This window comes from Anguilla rostrata, chromosome 10 (genome assembly GCF_018555375.3).
Source record: "Anguilla rostrata isolate EN2019 chromosome 10, ASM1855537v3, whole genome shotgun sequence".
In the NCBI taxonomy this organism is placed as follows: Eukaryota; Metazoa; Chordata; class Actinopteri; order Anguilliformes; family Anguillidae; genus Anguilla; species Anguilla rostrata.
This window is the reverse complement of record NC_057942.1, coordinates 20,358,979-20,380,199: the sequence shown is the minus strand read 5'-3', so window position 1 is coordinate 20,380,199 and position 21,221 is coordinate 20,358,979. Positions and strand designations below refer to the sequence as shown.

The 21,221-nt window shown below is 40.1% G+C and overlaps 2 protein-coding genes across 3 annotated transcripts in view; both read left to right on the top strand.

Annotated features, from left to right (window-relative positions):
• The window catches only part of LOC135233752 (uncharacterized), a 45,596-nt gene extending 30,967 nt beyond the window's left edge, over positions 1–14,629 (top strand). For both annotated transcript variants that reach the window (XM_064297608.1, XM_064297609.1), the window contains 5 exons: positions 263–313; positions 11,948–11,998; positions 12,333–12,383; positions 13,246–13,352; positions 13,489–14,629. In XM_064297608.1, coding sequence (XP_064153678.1) covers positions 263–313; positions 11,948–11,998; positions 12,333–12,383; positions 13,246–13,260 — 168 coding nt within the window. In that variant the 3' untranslated portion in view covers positions 13,261–13,352; positions 13,489–14,629. The remainder of the gene's footprint in view (positions 1–262; positions 314–11,947; positions 11,999–12,332; positions 12,384–13,245; positions 13,353–13,488) is intronic.
• A 144-nt stretch (positions 14,630–14,773) lies between these two features.
• LOC135233753 (E3 SUMO-protein ligase ZBED1-like) overlaps positions 14,774–21,221 on the top strand; it is a 46,716-nt gene continuing 40,268 nt past the window's right edge. The window contains exons 1-2 of the mRNA XM_064297613.1: positions 14,774–18,525; positions 19,677–20,981. The gene's annotated coding sequence lies outside the window, so the exon portion shown is untranslated. The remainder of the gene's footprint in view (positions 18,526–19,676; positions 20,982–21,221) is intronic.

The following is a 21,221-nucleotide window of genomic DNA, read 5'->3' as shown; positions in this document are numbered from 1 at the left end:
AGACAACTGAAAAACAATAATAGAATAAGTGGAACCAATAATACAATTAAACAGAGAAAAAGGAACAGAACTACAAACTGAAGTGCCGCCATCTGGCGGCCCAAAAAAGGAAACGCAGACAAACACAGAACCCTGACAATGGATTACAAGCTGTTCTAGTTTTACCTCTGTACATAGAAAGGGGAGAAATTATTTTGTGGAATAAATCTTGCCATAACAATTTCAGTGTTTAAAGACGTGTTAATCTCATGTATTACCACAGAGTAAGAAGACACATATGTTGCAAGATGGACCAGAAATTATACTGAATGTGGTGAGTCTATTTAACAGATAAAGCCTCATTTTGAATAGATAGATTTTAGCAGAACTCCACGCACAGGGGCAACTTCTGTTGTGATCCATATGGATTACAAGGTGTTCTAGTATTACCTCTGTACATTGACAAGGAGAGAAAGTATTGTGTGGAATAAATCTTGCTATAACAATTTCAGTGTTTAACTTCTTAGCTCAAACGGTTGTAGAACTCGGAATTATAGGTTGGAAATTTGAGATAAATGGCGGCATTTGTAGTTCGTGGTAAGAAAGAAAAATGGTGTATTTACAATTTTCATAATTTTCATTTGGGTGTCTGATTATGTGATATGCGTTCGTATCGTTTATGTTTCCCATTCATTATAGCAATAGGCTATGTGAAATTTAAAAGTTACGATATCCATCAGCAACTTTTTTCACTAGCCAGCTTAGCTAGAAAACGTAGGTTTTGCTCAGAAATAAATGCTGCAAATAATATAACGAAACACCTGACAGTGATACCATATTTACATTTCAGTACTACTGCAGCCTAACTAGTTTCGCGGTTTCACACTCTTTATTAATCTAATATACTCCTTAACAATAAAATGAAGCAGTGTTTTTGTGGGAATCCATGTTTCCCTGAGTAAAACAGCGTGAACGCAGTTTTTCATTGTCTGGGCATATTGTTCAGAAGAAGGGAGCTGCACTGTCATCCGACTGTATCACTGTAAACAGGCTTGTCTGTTTAAGGAACTGGCTCGGTGCAAAGAAATAGAAGTAGCCTAACTGTTGTATCCAAAGAAATGGAAGTATAGCCTAACTGCAATACCCTAATTCGAGTCCTAGTTCTGTATTATACTCCCTTTCCACTTTTTCCTGCTCACTTTATTTATTGTTTGTTTTATTTTGTATCATCCTGTTTTGATCCCACATAGTAGAAGGGGATGTTTTTGTGGGCCTTTGTTTTCCCCATGTGAGGTTGGACTGTTGGACACAATTACGTTGTGTGATTTGCTGTAGAAGTGCGAGGGATCCAGGGAATTATCTTTGAGTAATGGAACATTTAGCTGGCCAATGTACCTGTTGTACAATGTGTCTGTTGTTGCGATGCATTGAGGTCCATAGTTTTGTGTTAATGCTTAAAAAAACAGGATGTTTTAGTGAACCTTTATAAGCATAAAGTTGGACACACTACATTGTGTGACTACTCATATTACTAAGTAATGTTAAATTTAGCAGGTGAATATGCCCATCTGTTGTTGCCTGTTGGGCTTGAGTTTGCCATGTTATGATTTGAGCATATTTTGTTATGCTAAATGCAATACCTTTGAGGGTTTCTGGACAATTTGTCATTGTTTTGGGTTGTTAATTGATTTCCAATAATAAATAAACATACATTTGCATAAAGCAAGCATATTTATCCACTCCCATGTTGATAAGAGTATTAAACACTTTAAAAATATCTTTTTTTTAACAGATAAATAATGTGTGATTAATTTGCAATTAATCACGATTAACTATGGACAATCATGCGATTAATCGCGATTAAATATTTTAATCGATTGACAGCCCTAATGAAAACATTCTTTTACCGCTAAAAATTTGTATTCCGTTGTAGCAACAAGATAAATCCAACAATAGCCAAAGGTATGCCGGTACAGCTGTGAAAAACGCTGCTCACTTAACACTGAAATAAGATGAATTTTTCAAAAATTATAAAATGTCATTCCACTGTCAGTATCTGTGACTAAATGTGGAATAAATATACAACCTTATCATTGGTTTTACATGTGGAGATGTCCCTTTCCAGATGGAGTGGTCATGTATTGTCTTGGACAATCCGTTTGTGAAATATACGATCATTTGTTACGCCTGGGTACCTTCCAAAATAGCTGTGCGTAATACCACACGTTGCTTTCGGTGTTGTAGTCCTTTGTAGTACTATCTGGCTTGATCGACAGTTAATCGATCCAATAGTACCCCTTTTCCACCAACGCGAACCTAGTTCTGTTTCTGGGCTGGTGCTAGTTCCAGTTCGCAGTTGGTTCAACTTGCAAACCTTCTAAAAACCGGTTTGCTTTTCCACGGGCTAGAGAGCCATGTCATTACGTCACTGTATACGTCTGTATACGTCTCCGCTTTCCCAGCAACATCGTTACCTATTAAAATGTATGTCCTGTAAAAATACAGAAAATAAACTGTCTAAATGTAAAAAACCAACTTCATAAGCCGCGTTTCCACCGCAGGAACTATACCCCGGAACTAGGAACCTTTTGAGGAACTCAGTGCGTTTCCACCGCAGGAACTAGGGTCTAAATTTAGTTCCTGGGGCTTTGTTTTATCCCCCAAAATGTTCCTGCTCGGGGGGTAGTACTTTCCGAAAGTACAGGAACCTTTTGGGTGGAGCTTGCAGCGCTGGACATTTCTGATTGGTCGAGTACTCGTAGCATTTTTTGTGTGTATTTTCAGGCGCCATGTTTGAAAATATGCAGGCGCAAACCGACTTATTTTCATAATAACTTCAAATCAAACTTGTATGTTATGCGGCGCAGTAGCCTACTTTTGGTTATAACCTGCCAACCTCTTGGAATTATAACGTGTGCTCTTCTGCTCTTTTCTTGCTTTAGTATTCGTTTTATAAAATGCTAAGCATTCGTGCTGGGACAGCATATTACGTACTAAAACATTCAAACGGATTAATTCGGTTGCTGAATATTTTCTTCCGGATTTTCTTTGTTAGCCCGTTGTAATTGACTCAAAACGTTTGATACAGTTATGTGAGGTATGCGGTAGTTCTGCGTAATTCACATTGGTGATACAGTAAAAGCAAACTGGAAATCACCTTCCGCACTTTTTGTCAGGGTAAAATAACAGGTTAATTCTAGTAATCGTACCTTTAGCTTTTTCAGACTGCCGTAATTTTACTCTGCCATTCTTCAATTCCACAAAAAGACCAGGAAGACTATGGACTAATTTATGGTGCATGGTTCACATCTGCAGGGCACACTTCGCTGCTCGGCTAGCAGTAACTTCGAAGTTACAAACAAACGGTGGCTCTACCACTACTAATTTAAATTTTTACGCAAGTCCGAGTTTTCGTTCTATTCTTGTCATTTTGCGATTAGCTTATATAGAATTGACGATGAGAAAGTAATCAAACAGCAAATTGTTTACAACGTGTGCATGTTTTCTGCTGTTGTTGCCAGTTATATTGGAAATGTGAATGCATTCTGTCGCTTCGGATTCAAGACATGAAAGCGAATGTTCGCATAAAAACATAATGAATGTGTTTGAGAGGATATATAAAACAGTTACAATCTGACTATTGGTCTGTTATATCCTATTTGTTGCATAACGGTCCAAGTTCAACTACCAACGACAGTTTTGCTTGACAACGGTAAAATATGCCCAAACGGCTGCAGAAGAATATTTCAATTCCATGTGATTAAATCGAAAAAAATCAATAAATACAAAAGTAACCATATATAGTCATTGTTGGTAACCCGTTGTATATACGTGGAATAAACCCCTTATTAGAAAATAATGTAGGCTACTTCGGTGGTAGTATGGGGTTACAGAAGAAATCATATGACTGATGGACCGACGACAACGTCGCTTTTTCATACGTCAGTGGGCTAATTTGCCTAATCTTTGCGGGACTTTAGACCCCGGTGGAAACGCAGACAACCATTGGCTGAAGGAACCTTTTAGTTCCTGGTAAAGTAGTTCCTGGGACTGAAAGTTCCGAGTAATTTTGGTGGAAACGCGGCTATACATATACATTTAGTTATATTACTACAGCCTTATTTACTATATCAACTTTAAGACAAGCAACACGCTCGGAATTATCTCATTGCAACCCATTAAATCCAATGGTGCAGACGTTGCTTCATAATTTCAGACTGCTTTCCTAACGGCTGTTTTGCGTCCTGCGACTTGGGTTACGACCGTGAATATGTATGGATTCCTAGACGTGCTGATAGCGACCACCCTTTCTCATGTTAACCTCAAATACGCAAGACAGGACACTTAAACAGTATGCTAGAAAATTTATGTCAAGTTCCATTCATTTATATGGGGTGGTTGATACACGTCCCCTTAGCAACCAAAAGCTAGCGCTGGACCACCTCTCACTTATTTGCTGGCACAGAAAAAAATTGCGAAAGTACTGAAAAAATTACCTCCGGAGGATAACAAGGACATTTTTTCCTACATAACTAGGTACAGGTTGTTACCGATATTTCGCCTATTTCATATATAGTTGCAAATCAGTTTACGTTTTCCTGTCTGCCAAAAGAAGGTGGTCGATAATAGGTGCTCTCACTCTACCTGGCGGTCACAAAGTTTTAGTTGGTCTTGGTTGGTCACGATAATCCCGCCCCCAGCCCCTGACATAAGCGGTTCTTGGTTCTAGACCAGCCAAGTGTTGGCGCTGCTTTGGAACCAGTTTTCCTGGCCGAGAGCCGGTTCTTTTGCTGTCGAAAAGCGAAGAACTGGTTCGTGATTAGGCACCGGCTCCGAACTGGCCCTTGAAATGCGTTGGTGGAAAAGGGGCACTAGGTGACAGAATAAGCTTTCTAACGATGTCTAATTTTACTTTTGGGAGAGCGTATTATATCCCAGCTTAACCGAAAGTTTTGTCTCCATATAGCTGAATTAGGTATGCAGTCTGTGGTAGCAGTGAAAGACACTGCACCTGGCAAAATTTTATCAATGACATTCGTCGTTTCTTGGAAAATACTATTATTCTTGAGAAATTCTGAGCATGGCTGAGGCATATGTTTGCTGATATACTGTTTTCTGGGCTAAATTAGAACTGGGGAGCGACAGCATTCATTCTGTCTCTGTCTCTACTGAACACAGATAAGATTTCATCGTCCAAATATAAGTGTTACTGCTGAAAATATTTCGGTTATATGTATTTTTGAAATTGAGTGTCTTTAAGTAAATGGTTAGTGAAGTAGTAAAGTAGGTTAGTGGTATTTTATAATGAGGATATTTCTCACTGTAATGTAAGTGTTCGTTGGTAATGCAATAGTTTTTGTGATGCATGCAACAGTGATGACGTGAGAGTTGGAATATTGCCAAAACGTGGTGAACGGTTGAAAATAGTTTGCATGTTGTAAGCAGGGTGGCTGCCACTGCCTCTACTGGTCGCCAGAGGGCGACATAATCATTGGCTGCCGCTTCCTCCACGGGTTGCCAGAGGGCGACATCGTCATCGTATTTTGTGTTCTGTTGACTTATTGCTTTCACCTGTGTTGATTTGTGATTCGTTGCACCTGTGTTCTTCACTATATTAGTACTCCCTTCTGTTGTGTTCATTGCTTAGTCTTGAGTTTGCCTACCTCTGTGTAAGTCTTGAGTAAAAGCCTGTATTGCTGGAAAAGAAGACTGCATTAAAACTTTTCTTTTGAAAAGTCTACTGTGTTTGTCAAGCCTCCTCTGCTCTTGGGTCTAGACTCCTAGTCAAGTGGGTTGGTGGTCAATGTACAGGACTCTCAGCCAGGAGACCCGGGTTCAAGCGTCTGTCGGGGAACCACCCGAAACACATGTAGTCCAGGGCCAGATCTAGAAGTGGGCAGGGGTGGACAATGCCCACCTAAATTTCTGCTGTGCCCACCCAGTTGGTCAAATTTATTCTGCGCCAATTTTGGACCCGGCTCTGCACTCTCTTGACTGTTTATTTATTCATTTTTTAAGTGCCCTGAACTGATGTCCCCCTTACATTACTTTTGTAGCAGTAAGATTACATTAATTCTAGGGTGAGTTTTTCTCTATATCCTCATGCTACAATCGACTGTAAATCCACATTTTAAAGCTGATATTTAAAAAAATTTATTTTCTTGGGGGGGCATGCCCCCGGACCCCCCTAGGGGGTTTGCATCTTTGTCACCTTTTTCACCCCTGATAAGTTTGCATCCCTGTACACCTTCCCTGCTCACGTCACACCAACACAGTGCAGTCAGGAGTGTAGTTCCTACTGCTGAAAATCATATATCTATATCTATAGCTGAATAATAATGTACCATCCCAACCAACAATATGTCTTGTTCCTTTAATCCGAGCTGGACCCGAAAACATTAGGAAAACAGCTCAACACTGTAGTATAGCCCACTGTGTGAAAAGGTGCCCACCCCAGATTTCTAATTGCCCCCCTAATCTGAGCAGTCTAGATCTGGGCCTGATGTAGTCCCATCCCCATACAAGGAAACATACGAGAGTACAGAAATACATACAAGAGTTAATCATTACTCATTTAGGTACAGTACCACATTGTGTGTAAATGTTTTTCCATTAGTTTTTAATCTGATATGAATGTTTCACCTTAAACCTTCATAAGGGTGCTTTATAATGGACAAAACGCATTTTATTCATTTTTGTACAGATTTTGGCTATTTTTCTGGACGCCTAGATATTTTAAGCCACTGTAATGATGGAAAGCTTGTAATTCCCACTTGAAAATAATGCAACAGTGAGTTTCTTCAGTCATACAGTTGATTTGTACTGAAATACATGATTATGTTGTGATTTACAGCAATGCATAATTTTGACATTTTGGATCGATTTGGAGACACTGGGTACACTGCTTACTTTCTGATTCATAGATCTTTAGTAGTTCTGCATATCCACCCTTAAATTTGACACAATTGTGGTCAAGGAGTTTTTTTTATCCAGGACATTTATAGTTTAACCTGCTGTACATTTGCAATCTCTCAGTATTTCATTGCAAACTAAAAAAACAGCAAACTGATTTTTGATTTTTTGCCTAGACAATTGCCTTTGTGGCACTTTAGTTTACATTGATAATTTAGGAAGAAATAGTCTAAGTATTAGACTAACTATTGTAAATGGTACGAATGTCTTGCTTCATTTAAGCCATTTTTAAAGTCTGTGATGCTCACATCTGGAGTTATAAAGCTTTAAATATGGTACCCCCTAAATGGGCAAAGATTGGCCAGATTTGGCATGTGTGCTAAGGGGTAAAAAACCTGTTAATCTCATATATTACCACAGAGTAAGAAGACACATATGCTGCAAGATGGACCAGAAATGATACTGAATGAGGTGAGAGTCTATATCAGGGGTCAGCAACCCTCGGCACGCGTGCCACCATTGGCACGCGGGAGCTTAACCAATGGCACGCAAGCTTGAATACGAACTTGAACTTGAACTCAAAAATATCAGGGTCAGAGCCAATCAGAGGCAGAGTAGGGGCGGGACTTTGCAGAATGCTGGTGGGGAAAAAATAACACAGCCACTGCCACAGCGCAAGGGCGCTGGCCAGAGAAATTTCTATCTTTGAGTGGGTAGTAGTATGATGGCAGGCCCTCTAGCTAAGAAAGCTAAAGTAAATGTTCAGGCATTCCAGCCCTCGTGGACAGAAGAGTTGGGTTTTATGTTTCAGAAGGACCGTGCTGTGTGCACTTTATGTCTTGAAAATGTTGTTTGCCGAACGTCAAGTGTCAACGCCACTTTGAGACCAAACACGAGAAAACTTTCAAGGACGAGGCTGACAAGGTAGAATCCATCAAACGTGCCGTGTCCAGGTATGGGAAGCAAGCAAAAGCCCTCAAAGTCTTTGCCACTGCTAAAAATCATGCTACATTGCATTGCGAAACGTGGAAAGCCATTCACCGACGGCGAATATATTAAGCAGGCCTTCCTCTGTAGCTCAGAGGTTTTGTTTGATGGCTTATCAAACAAAGAGACAATAAAATCGAGAATAAAAGACATTCCCGTGTCAGCCAGAAATGTTGAACGACACATCAAAGAAATGGCAGAAAATGTTAGTGCGCAGCAAACAGCTGATTTGAAAGATGCCACAGTATTTAGCATCGCACTTGATGAGAGCGCGGATGTTAATGACATACCACGTTTGGCAGTCATGGCAAGATACTGTGATGATTCGACAGTAAAGATGTCAAAGTCAGATCTTAATGACGTCATGGCTACAGTGGTGAAGGTTGTTAACTTCATAGTTAAGCGATCTGCTTGGACATACCGACAGTTCCAGTCCCTGCTCGAGGAAATGGACTGCACATACAAAGATATCCCTCTCCACTCAGCGCAGACCTGCCAACCTTAGGAAAATATTTTGAGTACCACAATAGTCAGTGTAACACTTAGTTCACATGCTTTCGCACCACTTCGCTTTGCACGCACACACAAGCCTTTCTTCATAATTCTAGTTTTGACTGTTAAAGTGATCAGGCAAAATTGTATAATTTGACCTGATTCTAAAATATCACTTGCACTGCACTGGGCTATATTATGATACACTTGCAAGTCAAAAGTTTGAGTACGCCTGCTTAAAACAATTTTTTCATGATTAATATTTCATTATATGATGTGTGCTTATGCAAACTGATAACCATCAGTTAAGTGAATTGCATTCACTTATTTAATAAAAATGGAAATAATTTATTTTGTATATTGTAACATATGTTTTCATTTTCAAGTATTTACAAAAACTTATGTTGTGATGTAAAACACTGTCAATTATGAATAAAACCAAGTTTCTGTTCATGATTCCCATTTTTATTTAATAATTAAATAATTGAATCAGGTTATATAGGCACACATCATATAGGCCTAATGAAAAAAAGTATTCAATTGAAAAATTATCTAGGAATGTAGGCCTTTGTAACTAGAGGTTTAGCTAAATTATTACCTGAAGCTCCTTGGTGGCAAATGTCAAAATCATAATTGCACAATGTGCAAAACGGACGTTTTGAGGGACGGAGGCATGGCCATTGCTCCTGATATTTCGAGGAACTTCTGGGGGGCATGGACTCGCTTCTTTTTAGTAGGTCTGCTGCTCTCTCTCTCTCGTTAGTATCCTCGTCATCTGACGTCATCATTATTTTCTAACTGCAAGGCTGGTCGGGTGACTGGCTGCCATAATAGCAATTATTTGCTACGTTAGCAGTCTATAGTCAAACACCTTTGCAATGGTCACTTTGCTCCAACAGAGTGTGCGCGATTCAAAGTTTGAACAGGTAGTCTCCTTAGCGTTTGAGTTACTGCAGCTAAATTACTCCATCAGTTATTCACACGTCTCGTAACGAGGCTAAATTGTATGCGAGCTACTACTACGGCTAACTATATACACAAATTTATCTCATTACGATATACCCCTTGAAATGCATCATTTCGTAAAGTTACCGAACATGTTTTAACGTTTTATATGTTAACATTACGGTCACATTTTTGTTCTTGACTATTACTCCCCACTTCCCATTTTACCTCAGCAATGCAGCGTTATGCTTCAGTGGATAATAAAGTACCGCTGCGTATCAGTGGATGTTGAGTGGGTCGGGGAGCGGTTACAGAACCACAAGGTCGTAGTATCTGGTTCAATCCGAGGGATGTAGTTTAAATACCGAATAAATGTACGGTATTGTTTTGTATTATTTGATTGTTTTCCGTAATTAAATTACAGTAATTTTTTTTTTGCGTAGTTTCAGCTGGAATTTCGTACCTGCATATTTTGACCAAGAATTGCGTGGTTGGTACACAAAATGCGTGCAGGTTGGCAGGTCTGTCAGCGGTTAGGTGGCTAAGCTGTGGAAAAGTTTTGGAGCGGTTTGTCGGCTGCTTTGATGCCATAAAGGCCTTTCTGACTGAAAAAGGCCAAGACTACCCAGAACTCGAGGACGAGAAGTGGGTTGAAAAACTTATGTTTTTCACGGATATCACTGGACACCTCAACAAGCTCAATCTCCAACTGCAAGGTGCAGGGCAAACTGTTTTGGACATGACAATGCCAATTTTTTCAAGCGGCGTTGCCACCTCCACTTTCTGCTATTTCAAGCACTTGAAGGTACTGTCCACGCAGCACAGCATCGGCACCGCTGAAATATGCAAATACATCAGCGGGCTTGAATCAGAGTTCACAACACGATTTTGGGGACTTTCAGAAGTATGGACCTATGTTCTCTTTCTTGATCGAACCCGAGAGCTTTGATGGGCATGAACTGGATTTATCTGTGATAGACTGGCTGGATACACAGGGCATGGAAATGCAGCTGATTGAGCTGAAGAGTTCAACACTGTGGGTGACCAAGTTTGCAGAGCTACGGAAACAGCTGGAAACCACAGCAGGGTGTGATCACGTAATGTGCATCTTCACCTGTTGGACATCGCTACCAGGGAAGTTTAGCTGTCTCAGGAATGTTGCATTGGCTTTGCTGACAGTCTTCGGATCAACATATCTCTGTGAGAAGATATTCTCGCACATGAAAAGCGTGCTCAGCCCCTCCCACAGTCCTTTGACAACTGGCCACTCTGAAGCTTGTGTGCAACTTAAAGTGACTAAGTACGACCCCCAGATCTCAGAGCTCAGCAAAGGAAAGCAGAGCCAGGGATCACATTGGCTGGTAGGCCTGGTATCCCGGTCTCTTTTTTTTTTCTTTTTTTCATCTCAGATGTGGATGTTTTCATAAGCATACTTGTATAGTGCACTTAATACCCATTTCAGTATGCCACAATACTGCTGTGCTGTGCTCATCATATTTTTCATACTTTTGTATTTCTGTTGCTCATTCAGTGCTCATATTTGTTGTGAATGTTTTCATAAGCATACTTGAATAGTACACTTAATACTCCCACTCAATATGCTGCAGTAGTGGTCATTGTGCTGTACTCACCATATTTCTCATATTTCTGTTGCTCATTCAGTGCTCATATTTGTTGTTTCATAGTTGTTTTCATAAGCATGGCAGCATACTTGTATAGTGCTCATATTTCTGTTTGTTACACTTAATACTCCCTTTCAGTATGCTGCAGTGTGTTCATTATTAGTGCTCATATTTCATATTTCAGTATGCTGCAGTAGCCTAGTACTCATATCTGTCATTGACAATAAGGGAATGTCATTGAAAGCAGTGTGCTGACCCCTGGTGGATATAATTTGTAACCACAGCTGGACTTCTTTGATCTTGATACTGAGACCGATACTGAGAGACTGTTTCCATGCATAGGACATGAAAGTCCTTCCTCACCTCTGAAGTTGTTACTACTGAAGGTCTCTGTACCACAGAAAGACAGATTGACAGTGCCACAGATAGAGATGATCATGATGTTATTCTTTGAAGAATTAAAACAAAATAATAACATTTAGAAAAATATGTTGCGTTTTTATATAATATATATTCATAGTACACCTGTATGCTTTCAGAACCAACGTTGTAACCAAATTTTGGTGTGGTGTCATAATTAAACTAATTAATGTTAACCTTAATGTTGATATGGCACACTGAGTGACAAGAAAATTTTAAAATGGCACTTCATATCAAAAAGGTTGCCGACCCTGGTCTATATTTAAAAGATAAAGCCTCATTTTAAATAGATAATGCATTAAGTACACAAAATATATTATATGGGCTTTACAAGACCATTTGCTGTTGTTTTAACTAGAAAACTCCAACAAACTACTATCGAGATATTGTACACCTGGTTTGTAAGAACTTGATAAAGTCATGTTTTAGCAGCACTCCATTCACAGGAGCAGCTTCTGTTGTAAACATTTGGATTACACACTTCTAGTATTACCTCTCTACAAAGATAAGGGGAGAATAATTCTGTGGAATAATATATACTAGAACAGTTTCAGTGTTTAAAGACCTGTTAATCTCTTGTATCACCACAGAGTGAGAAGGCACATACTCTGCAAGATGGACTAGAAATATCAGTGAATGAGGTGAGAGTCTATATTTAACAGATAAAGCCTCATTTTGCATAGATAATGCTTCAAGTACACAAAATATATTGTGTGGTTTAAAAGGCCACTTGATGAGGTTTGGGCTAGAACACTGCCACAGGTTTTTTAAATTCTACACCTGGTTTATAAGATTTTTTAAAGTTATGATTTAGCATGACTGCATTCTCAAGGGTAGCTTTTGTTGTAATGGATATGCATTATGAACTGATTTAGTATTACCTCTCTATAGACAAGGGGAGAATAATGTTTGGTATAAATCTTACTAGAACGGTTTCAGTGTATAAATACTTGTTAATCTTCTGTATTACCACAGAGTAAGAAGATGCATACTCTGCAAGATGCAACAGAAATGATAGTGAATGAGGTGTGAGAGTCTATATTTAACAGATAATGTCATGGTTCTGTGTTTCCGTCTCTGTCTTTCCTTGTTGGGCCGCCAGATGGCGGCACTTCTGTTTTGTGTCCTGCTCCCCCTGTTTAATTGTATTATTGCTTTCAATTATTCTATTATTGTTTTTGGTTTGTCTCGGTTTCCCTTCCCTCTCTGTGGCCTGATTGTTCATTGTGCCCTCCTGTGTCTCGTCAGTGTCGGGTCTATTTAAGTTCCCTTCTTCCTTGACTCAGGTGCTGGATCCTTGTTTTTGTGTGTGCTTCTGGTCATGTTTCTGCCCTGTGTCTTTCCGCCTAAGTAGCTCCCTGTGTGTTTCCGTTTTTCCATGCATTCTTGGATTTTTGGATTTTCTTTGTTTCCTGAGTTTTGTAGATTTACTTTGTGTTTTTTTAAAGAGTTGCCCTGCGAGGCCTTTTGTTCCCTTTTGTCCTGAACTTGTTAAGTAAAGTCTTTTGTTCATACCATTTGGAGTGTTGAGTTTTTCCCCCTCACTCTGCGTTTGGGTCCTAACCCCCCACGCACCTGACAGATAAAGCCTCATTTTAAATCGATAATGCTTTAAGTACACAAAATATTTTATGTGTGGTTTAAAAGGCCATTTGATGTTATCTTGACTCAAATACTCCCACAAACTACTATTTATAGAGGGTATGCACATGACGTCACAGTAGGTGGAAGTCGCTGCGGTTACACCCGCCGAGTGGCAGAAAGACTACTGAGTGATAGCGTTAGCGTTCAGCTTGAATGCCGTGAAAACACATCTAAATTTGGAAAGAGCTCTTGCGACTGACTGTACAAATAGATTCAACAAGAAATCAGAGCTATCTTTTTACAGACTGCCGAAAGCTAAAGAAAAGAGAAGCAAATGGATCGCTGCAATTCGCAGAAACATCTGGAATCCAGGCACCGAAACGTGGATTTGCAGTTGTCATCTTGTGTCAGGTATGTTGAATTGTTGGGAAGTAACAATGGGCAATCACCAGCTATAATAATCGCAGGGATTCAAGCAATTAGTTCCACAATTCCCTAGTGGGGTTACAAAGTTAAATTATGTTTTTTTTCTTCTTTTTTTTAACAGATTTTCAAGATGGCGTTTGTTCCTGAGGTCAGGTTGCATCGCACAGCACAACAACCTGAGCCCAACGTCAGTCTGCTCATCAGTTTAACTTTCACTCCATTTGTAATCAGTGCCATATTAGCCAATAAACACAAACCCAATTAAAGCCGCAAGCGGCGTTGGAAGGGGTCCAAGCATTGGCACCATCGCGCCCCTTATGGAGCGATTTTAAAATGGCTTTCTCCTCATGATCATATACCTTCACCCAACATATCTACTGAATATCATGATGATTGTATAAAAAATTGATGACTTATGGCCAATTTTGTGCTTAGAGACGCTGTCGGATGACTTAGTTAGGTAGCCATGGATGTGTCCTGGCCGCTTCCCGTAAAGGCCTTTGCTATGTCGTAACACTTAGATGACATGTCGTAACACTTAGATGGCCCAGCGTGTGAGAATGTACAGCTGCAGTGTTTCTGCGCCGCAACTAAAAAAAGCATCACACTAGTGTTGACATGATACCAAAATTTTGACTTTGATATCGATACCAGGTTTAGTATCACAATACTCGAAACTGAAGCGATACTGATTCAATACTCGGTACCTAACGATACTGAAATTACCTTAATAGATCAGAAACGTAATGTCCACAAGGGTTGACCTCATTTTCGAATTCACGGTTTATTAAAAACCTAGTTTAATAACAACCTTTAAGTTGAAGCCTGTTCAACATATTAATAAGCATAGGCCTATAGTGTTACAACACTAAATAATAGAAAAATATATTAAATATATTTCAAAAATTTAACAATTGTAAACTAAATAATCTTTAAACAGGTCTTTCACTTTTAAATAAATCTAAAAACATCATATTTTAATAACAATACAGCATCTTCCTATAATAAAATGTTTACAAATTAGAACACCTAATGCTACTGAAGTCAACTGAGTCGAAGCTTGCGCTGTATCAACGAAGGAATGCACAAGCGCCCGTCACCTCACTTGGCAACCTTAGTTGCTACTGCCATCTAGCGAAGATTCTCACAAATTACACTTTTCATCCTCTCAATCAGTAATGCGGGAGACACATTTCCCTGGCTTTTACATTTGACACAAAACTACCGAATGTCGGAAAATTCTAATACCAAACCGTTTCTTTTTTTTTTTTAAGTACCGAAAAAGTGCTGAAGTTTCGGTATAACGTGCAACACTACGTCAGACACATATTCCAATCCATTGCTCAGCTTAGCAGAGAATGCACATTTCCGAGCGCCTCAGAGACAGAGAATAATAACACATAAATACACATTTCAAATAATAAATACGACTTTGAGAAAAAACGAAACAAAAGACGAAATATCAACTCGCGACCTGCGTGAGTAGAGTAGCCTACCGTATTATTTATTTAGACATTGGCAGAGGAGAAAATTTTCGGTTACGCTGACCTATAAAACGCTACTCCAAAAGCAAAATCATTACATTACATTTATTTGGCAGACACTTTTATCCAAAGCGACGTACAAAAAGTGCATTTCACCCTAACTGCTACTTATTTTGTACAGCTATTTCTAGCCAAGACACAGTTTAGTTGTGTCCTGTCCTGCAAGTAGATGTGGGCTGTCCTGTTGGCAGCAGTGTAAGTAAGGGTCAGGGCTTTGAACCCGATCCTGGCAGCGACCGGTAGCCAGTGGAGTGATCGCAGCAGAGGAGTGACGTGGGAGAATTTGAGAAGGTTGTAGATGAGTTGGGCAGCGGCATTCTGAATCATCTGTAGTGGCTGTATGGCACAAGCTGGCAGGCTTGCAAGGAGAGAGTTGCAGTAATCAAGGCGAGAGGTCACCATAGCCTGGACAAGCAGCTGGGTGGAGTGCGTCGTCAGGTATGGTCAAATCCTTCTGATGCTGTACAGAAGGAATCTGCAGGACCGTGATGTTGCCTTGACCCTCCCCTCACTGATAAAAACTAGACCCTATGGTGTCGGATTACTTGCGTCGCCATGGATGTCGCTTGCCTTAAAAAGTTTACTAGATGTCGTAACACTTAGATTTGGAGCTCCAGCTCTTCCGCACCCCTACTAATAAAAAAGTCCAAATAGCGGGCAAACAATATGGCGGACATAGGTGCTCCAAATGGCAAAGTTGTAGAGCACGTTCAGATGCATAGCTCTATGAAGTTTTGTGTTGATCTAACTTATGGTGTGGGAGTTATGGCCTTTTACGCATGACCCTTTGCTATAGCGCCACCATCTGGCCGACAGGTGATTTTTAGTGCCTGAGTAGTGGGGGGCCGTAGGAACCCACCTGCCAAATTTGGTTGCTCTAGGACTTATGGTTGCTGAGCCTCAGACACTTTTAGCGGCTTCGCTGCTTGGACCCCTAATAATAATCCTAACAGATACAATAGGGTCCCACCAGCTTTGCTGCTTGGACCCCTAATAATTCTAACAAATTCAATAGGGTTCCACCAGCTTCGCTGCTTGGACCCCTAATAATAATCCTAACAGATACAATAGGGTTCCACCAGCTTCGCTGCTTGGACTCCTAATAATCCTAACAGATACAATAGGGTTCCACCAGCTTCGCTGCTTGGACCCCTAATAATAATCCTAACAGATACAATAGGGTTCCACCAGCTTCGCTGCTTGGACCCCTAATAATCCTAACAGATACAATAGGGTTCCACCAGCTTCGCTGCTTGGACCCCTAATAATAATCCTAACAGATACAATAGGGTTCCACCAGCTTCGCTGCTTGGGCCACTAATAATCCAACAGATACAATAGGGTTCCACCAGCTTCGCTGCTTGGACCCCTAATAATCCTAACAGATACAATAGGGTTCCACAAGCTTCGCTGCTTGGACCCCTAATAATAAACAAACACAGAGCGGAAGTTAACTTCGGGCCAAGCGCATAACCTTGGCAACGAGCGTGCGTCCGATGTAAGCGTCTATAATAGTCTGCCAGCCCCAAGAACCGACTTACCTCTTTTTTCATGTTGGGCCGCGGGCAGGCCGCAATTGCTGCCGTCTTATCCACCTGGGGATGCACCTGCCCATCACCCAAGTGGTACCCAAGATACCGTACCTCCCTCCATCCAAGTGCACACTTAGTAAGCCCTGCACGCCTGAAAGACTCAAGCACCACCCCACCTGCTTCACATGCTGCTCCTAGGTGTCACTATGAATGATCACGTCATCCAGGTAGGCCGCATTATATGCAAAGGGCGTAATACCCCGTCTATCAGGCTTTGAAATGTGGTGGGTGCCCCAAAGGAAGTGTGACTAATTGGTATAAGCCGTACAGAGTGGAGAAGACTATTTTTTCCTCCGGAGACAAGGGGATCTGCCAGTAGCCCTAGGTCAAATCCAGCGTAGTGAAAAAACAAGCAGACTTACATTTTAATAGGTAACGATGTCCAGTTATTTCTCAAAAATACGAAGTAACAATGGGCAAGCACCAGCTATAATAATTGTAGGGATTCAAGCAATTAGTTTCACAATTCCCTAGTGGGCTTACAAAGTTAATTATTTGTATTATTATTACAATAATACAATAATAAATATATTATTATTATTATTATTATTACAGGCATTTAGCAGATCCTCTTATCCAGAGCGACTTACATTGTATCCAATTATACAGTTGGATATATACTGGAGCAATGCAGGTTAAGTACCTTGCTCAAGGGTACAACGGCAGTGTCCTATCGGGGAATCGAACCTGCGACCTTTAGGTTACAAGACCTTAGCCATTGTTTAGTGAATAGGAATTTGTCAGAATCCAAGCTCTGGTGTGAGAAATCATCTCTGTTGGTCATATGGTTTCAGATCCCTCCCAGGAGGTCCTTTCAGTTTTGGTGAGGCACATGTATAATGCAGACCCAGGGAATTTAGAAGTCAACCTGGAAAACCAGCTAACGGACCGCGTTCATCATAGCACTACTCGTCACATAAATGGTAATGTCATTTGGAATAATTGCCTCCCCTGTGGTCTTTGAAGGTTAGGGGATTCTATCCTGTATCTCGCACTCAAAATCAAGAAACGTGCGCACACACCATTTATTTTCTTTGAGCAAGTGTTGCTAAAACAACATGCTGGCACTTTCCATCCTTAGTTACCATCAGTCCTTAGGAATTGAGGTGTGACCACCCTGAGGAAGATGAGCAGTTGTCGATGAGTGTTAAAATAGAAAGTTTTGTTGCTGTGTTACCATTTGTGTGTGGGATTGATGCTTCCCGTGCGGAAGCTTTGCTCAGTGTGTTACTGGCTTATTTTGCAATAAAATGTCCTCACCTAGTGGAGTGCATTGTTTTAAGTGACCACTTTTTTGTGGATGCTGGAGTTTTTGGAAGATCAGACTGCTTATGTGAGTCTGACATGAAAGATGCCTGAGTGTTAAAGAATGACAGAGAGATGACAAGTCCTTTTCTCTCTGGTTTAAAAATTCTATTTTAAGTGCTTCTGACTGCACATATTTCTTGTTGATAGTTTTGCCTATGAATAAAACTACATGGACTGCTCCAATGAAACGGAGAAAGCTAGAGAAGGTTCATGCCCTTAGAAGGGGCCTGAAGACTGGGCAGGCATAGGCCAGAGGACAGCTTCCCTACATCTGGGGTGAGTCCGCTCATTTCCTTGCCTAGCCCTGGTTTTTGTTTGTTTTATATTGCATACTCCACACACACACATTTGTTCGGCCAGTCTTTTCTGGTAGGAGAGTCTGACTTTGGGGTCTAAAGGGAGGGATGGTGCGATGTAACATGACAGATGTACTTATGTTTTTGTATTTTATTTTATTTATTTACTGTGTTCATGAATGGAACTGCTCTGTACAGAACTGCTCTGTCTCATCTTTCAAGCATTCTTGTCCAGCAAACTTTTAATGTCTTATAAAGATAGTATTCTTGATATACATATTTTAATGACCATCATCACACATCTGCAAACTTTACACCCTGGAGCTTGTCTTTCTTCTGTAGGACAGTACACGTGTCCTTCCTGTGGCTTTTGTGAAGAAAACTCGTTATAAGCAGCATGTGAAGTACCCATGCGAAGGTCTGTATCCATGTTTTTGCATGTACCTGTTTACTTAATATATATGTATATATATATATATATATATATACATATATATAAAATTATTATTATTATTGAAATATTTATGAATAATTATTCCAGGTGATTATTTTATAGTCATTGGGCCTCATTCACCAAAGTTTTTTCTTAAATTTATTCTTGAGAAAGGTCCTAAGAAAAGTCTACGTCAGATTCACAAAATAAGTAATTGTACCTTACTGAACCCGTGTTCAGCAGTTGTCTACGATCATGAAAATGCACTTTTTTTGGATAAAAGCGTCTGCTAAATGAATGTAATGTAATGTAATTCACGACATGTTCTTCAACCGCAGAATTGTTCGTACCTGTGTTCTTAAAATGATGAATCCCGTTGTCCTCATAAATGGAAAGTGCTTGCCAGTTGTTCCTAATTAGCATAGGTAAATGCCCCGCCAATCCCCATAAAAGGGCATGAGACTGCAGGGACGTGTGTGCACACAGAAATCGAAAAGAAAAGTTGAGAGCGAAGTCAATAATGCCCAAACAAAAATCTAAAGACGGACCGGACTCCAAACGTAAGAAAAACTTCAGTAGTTCTGAAGTGGAGGTATTGCTGCAGGAAGTGGACAGCAAACAACCTGTCATATTTAGTAGTGTCAGTAGTGGATATAAAATAACACAAAAAAGATGCATGGGATGCAATTACCCGTTCAGTGAACGCTGTATCCGGAGAAGGGTGCACAACTGATGAAGTAAAAAAAAAAAAATGGTTTGATGTGAAATCTGAGGCAAAAAAAAAAAAAAAAATGCTGGTGGGAGTGGGCGCAAGGAATTGCGTGTTATGCATTCAAACGACAAATCGCTTCTCATCACATTAATACCGCTAATTAAATCAATTAAACCTAACTGGTTGAACCACCTTTAGCAGCTATAACTACAATCAGAAGCTTCCTATAATTTGATATCAGTCTTTCACATTGCTGTGAAGGAATTTTAGCCCACTCTTCTTTGCAGAGCTGCTTTAATTCAAACAAATTGATGGATTTTTGAGCATGAACGGCTTGTTTCAGGTCTTGCCACAGTATCTCTATTGGGTTCAAGTCAGGACTTTGACTAAGCCACTCCAAAACTTTAATTTTGTTTCTTTTCAGCCATTCATATATAGACTTGCAGAATTCATTGTTCATTCAATAATGGTCCAGGTCCCAAGGCAGCAAAGAACTCCCACACCATCACACCACCGTGTTTGACTAGCTGGTATGATGTTCTTACTGTCAAATATTTTATTTGCTTTACGCCAGACATAATGGGACCTGTGTCATTAAGAAAGTTCCACTTTTGACTCCTCTGTCTATAGAACATTTTCCCAAAAGGTTTGGGGATCATTCAAGTGCTTTTTTGCAAATGTGGTTTGGTGGACTTTGGTTTGATGGAGTCCCAGAGCCCTAGAAATGGCTTTGTAACTAAATTTTCAGACTGATACATTTCAACAACATTTTTCAATATACGGTTCAATATGAGTGAGGTTTAGATTCAACAGGGCTGTCTGCCATCAGTCCTGGCCGTGTTCAATCAGCTGAATTTAATCAATTAAATTTGGTTAATTGGATTGAGGGGGCAATTACTTTTTTCACACGGCTGATGTGGTTGTTTGATACCTTTTTTTTGATAAAATAAATGAAATGTATTTTATGAGAAAACATGTAACACATTAAAAATGTGTTATATGTTTTCTCAGTTTCCCTTTGTCTAATATTACATTTACATTTTGTCTAAAGATCTGAAACCATTCATTGTGATATATATGCAATAACAGGAAATCAGGAAAGGGACAAATATTTTTTCATGGCACTGAATGCATTTTTCATCTTGCATTATCATCTTGGTTTCCGGCAAGCCCACTCTTGGTACCTTTCATATTTCTTATTATCTGCACTTTCCGCCCAATTTTTCTACTAGTTCTACAGTTTTTGCAGTACAGTCAAACTTTTTACACCAAAATGACCGGCTAGTTCCAGACATTGTTGCTTGTATTCAGATTTTTGAAATATTCAAAACTTTTTGAAATATTCAACTTTTTTTGTGGTCACTCCATTGTGGTCACTCCATGTAGGGATGTTTCGTGGAACGCTGTAGGACGCATGCGCAGGTGGTCATGGTCTATGAGTAGGGCGCACTTCCAATGGCACGAGATTTTTAAGCACAGCTTTATCGCCTACGCTAACATGTTCGCGTTTCGCCTACTTTAGTTAACCACTTAGCGCGTACGGATGCTATCCTGCACGCATGAGTAGGAGCTACGGACACACAGCTACAACCCGCTTACGGATGCTATCCTGCAAGCATGAGTAGGAGCTAATGACACACAGCTACAACCACCGATGCAGATGTATGGACATATGGACACTACAACGACCGATACAGATGGACACACGGAGGACAACAACGGTACAGAGGTGAGGACATGCCATAGCTAGCTAGCTATATAGTTAGCCAAGTTTTACTCATGACACTTTTAGGATATGACTGATCCCTGGAACATAATCGCTACTTGCTGATCCCTGACTGTATATGTAATGCTACGGTGCACCGTGGGTCTGGACGGTTTCGTGCTTCTTCTGAGCTATGTAAAAATGGTTTATAAAATGTACGGTTTATTTTAAGTTCTCAATGGTATAGCGCCTGGTTGATAAGGG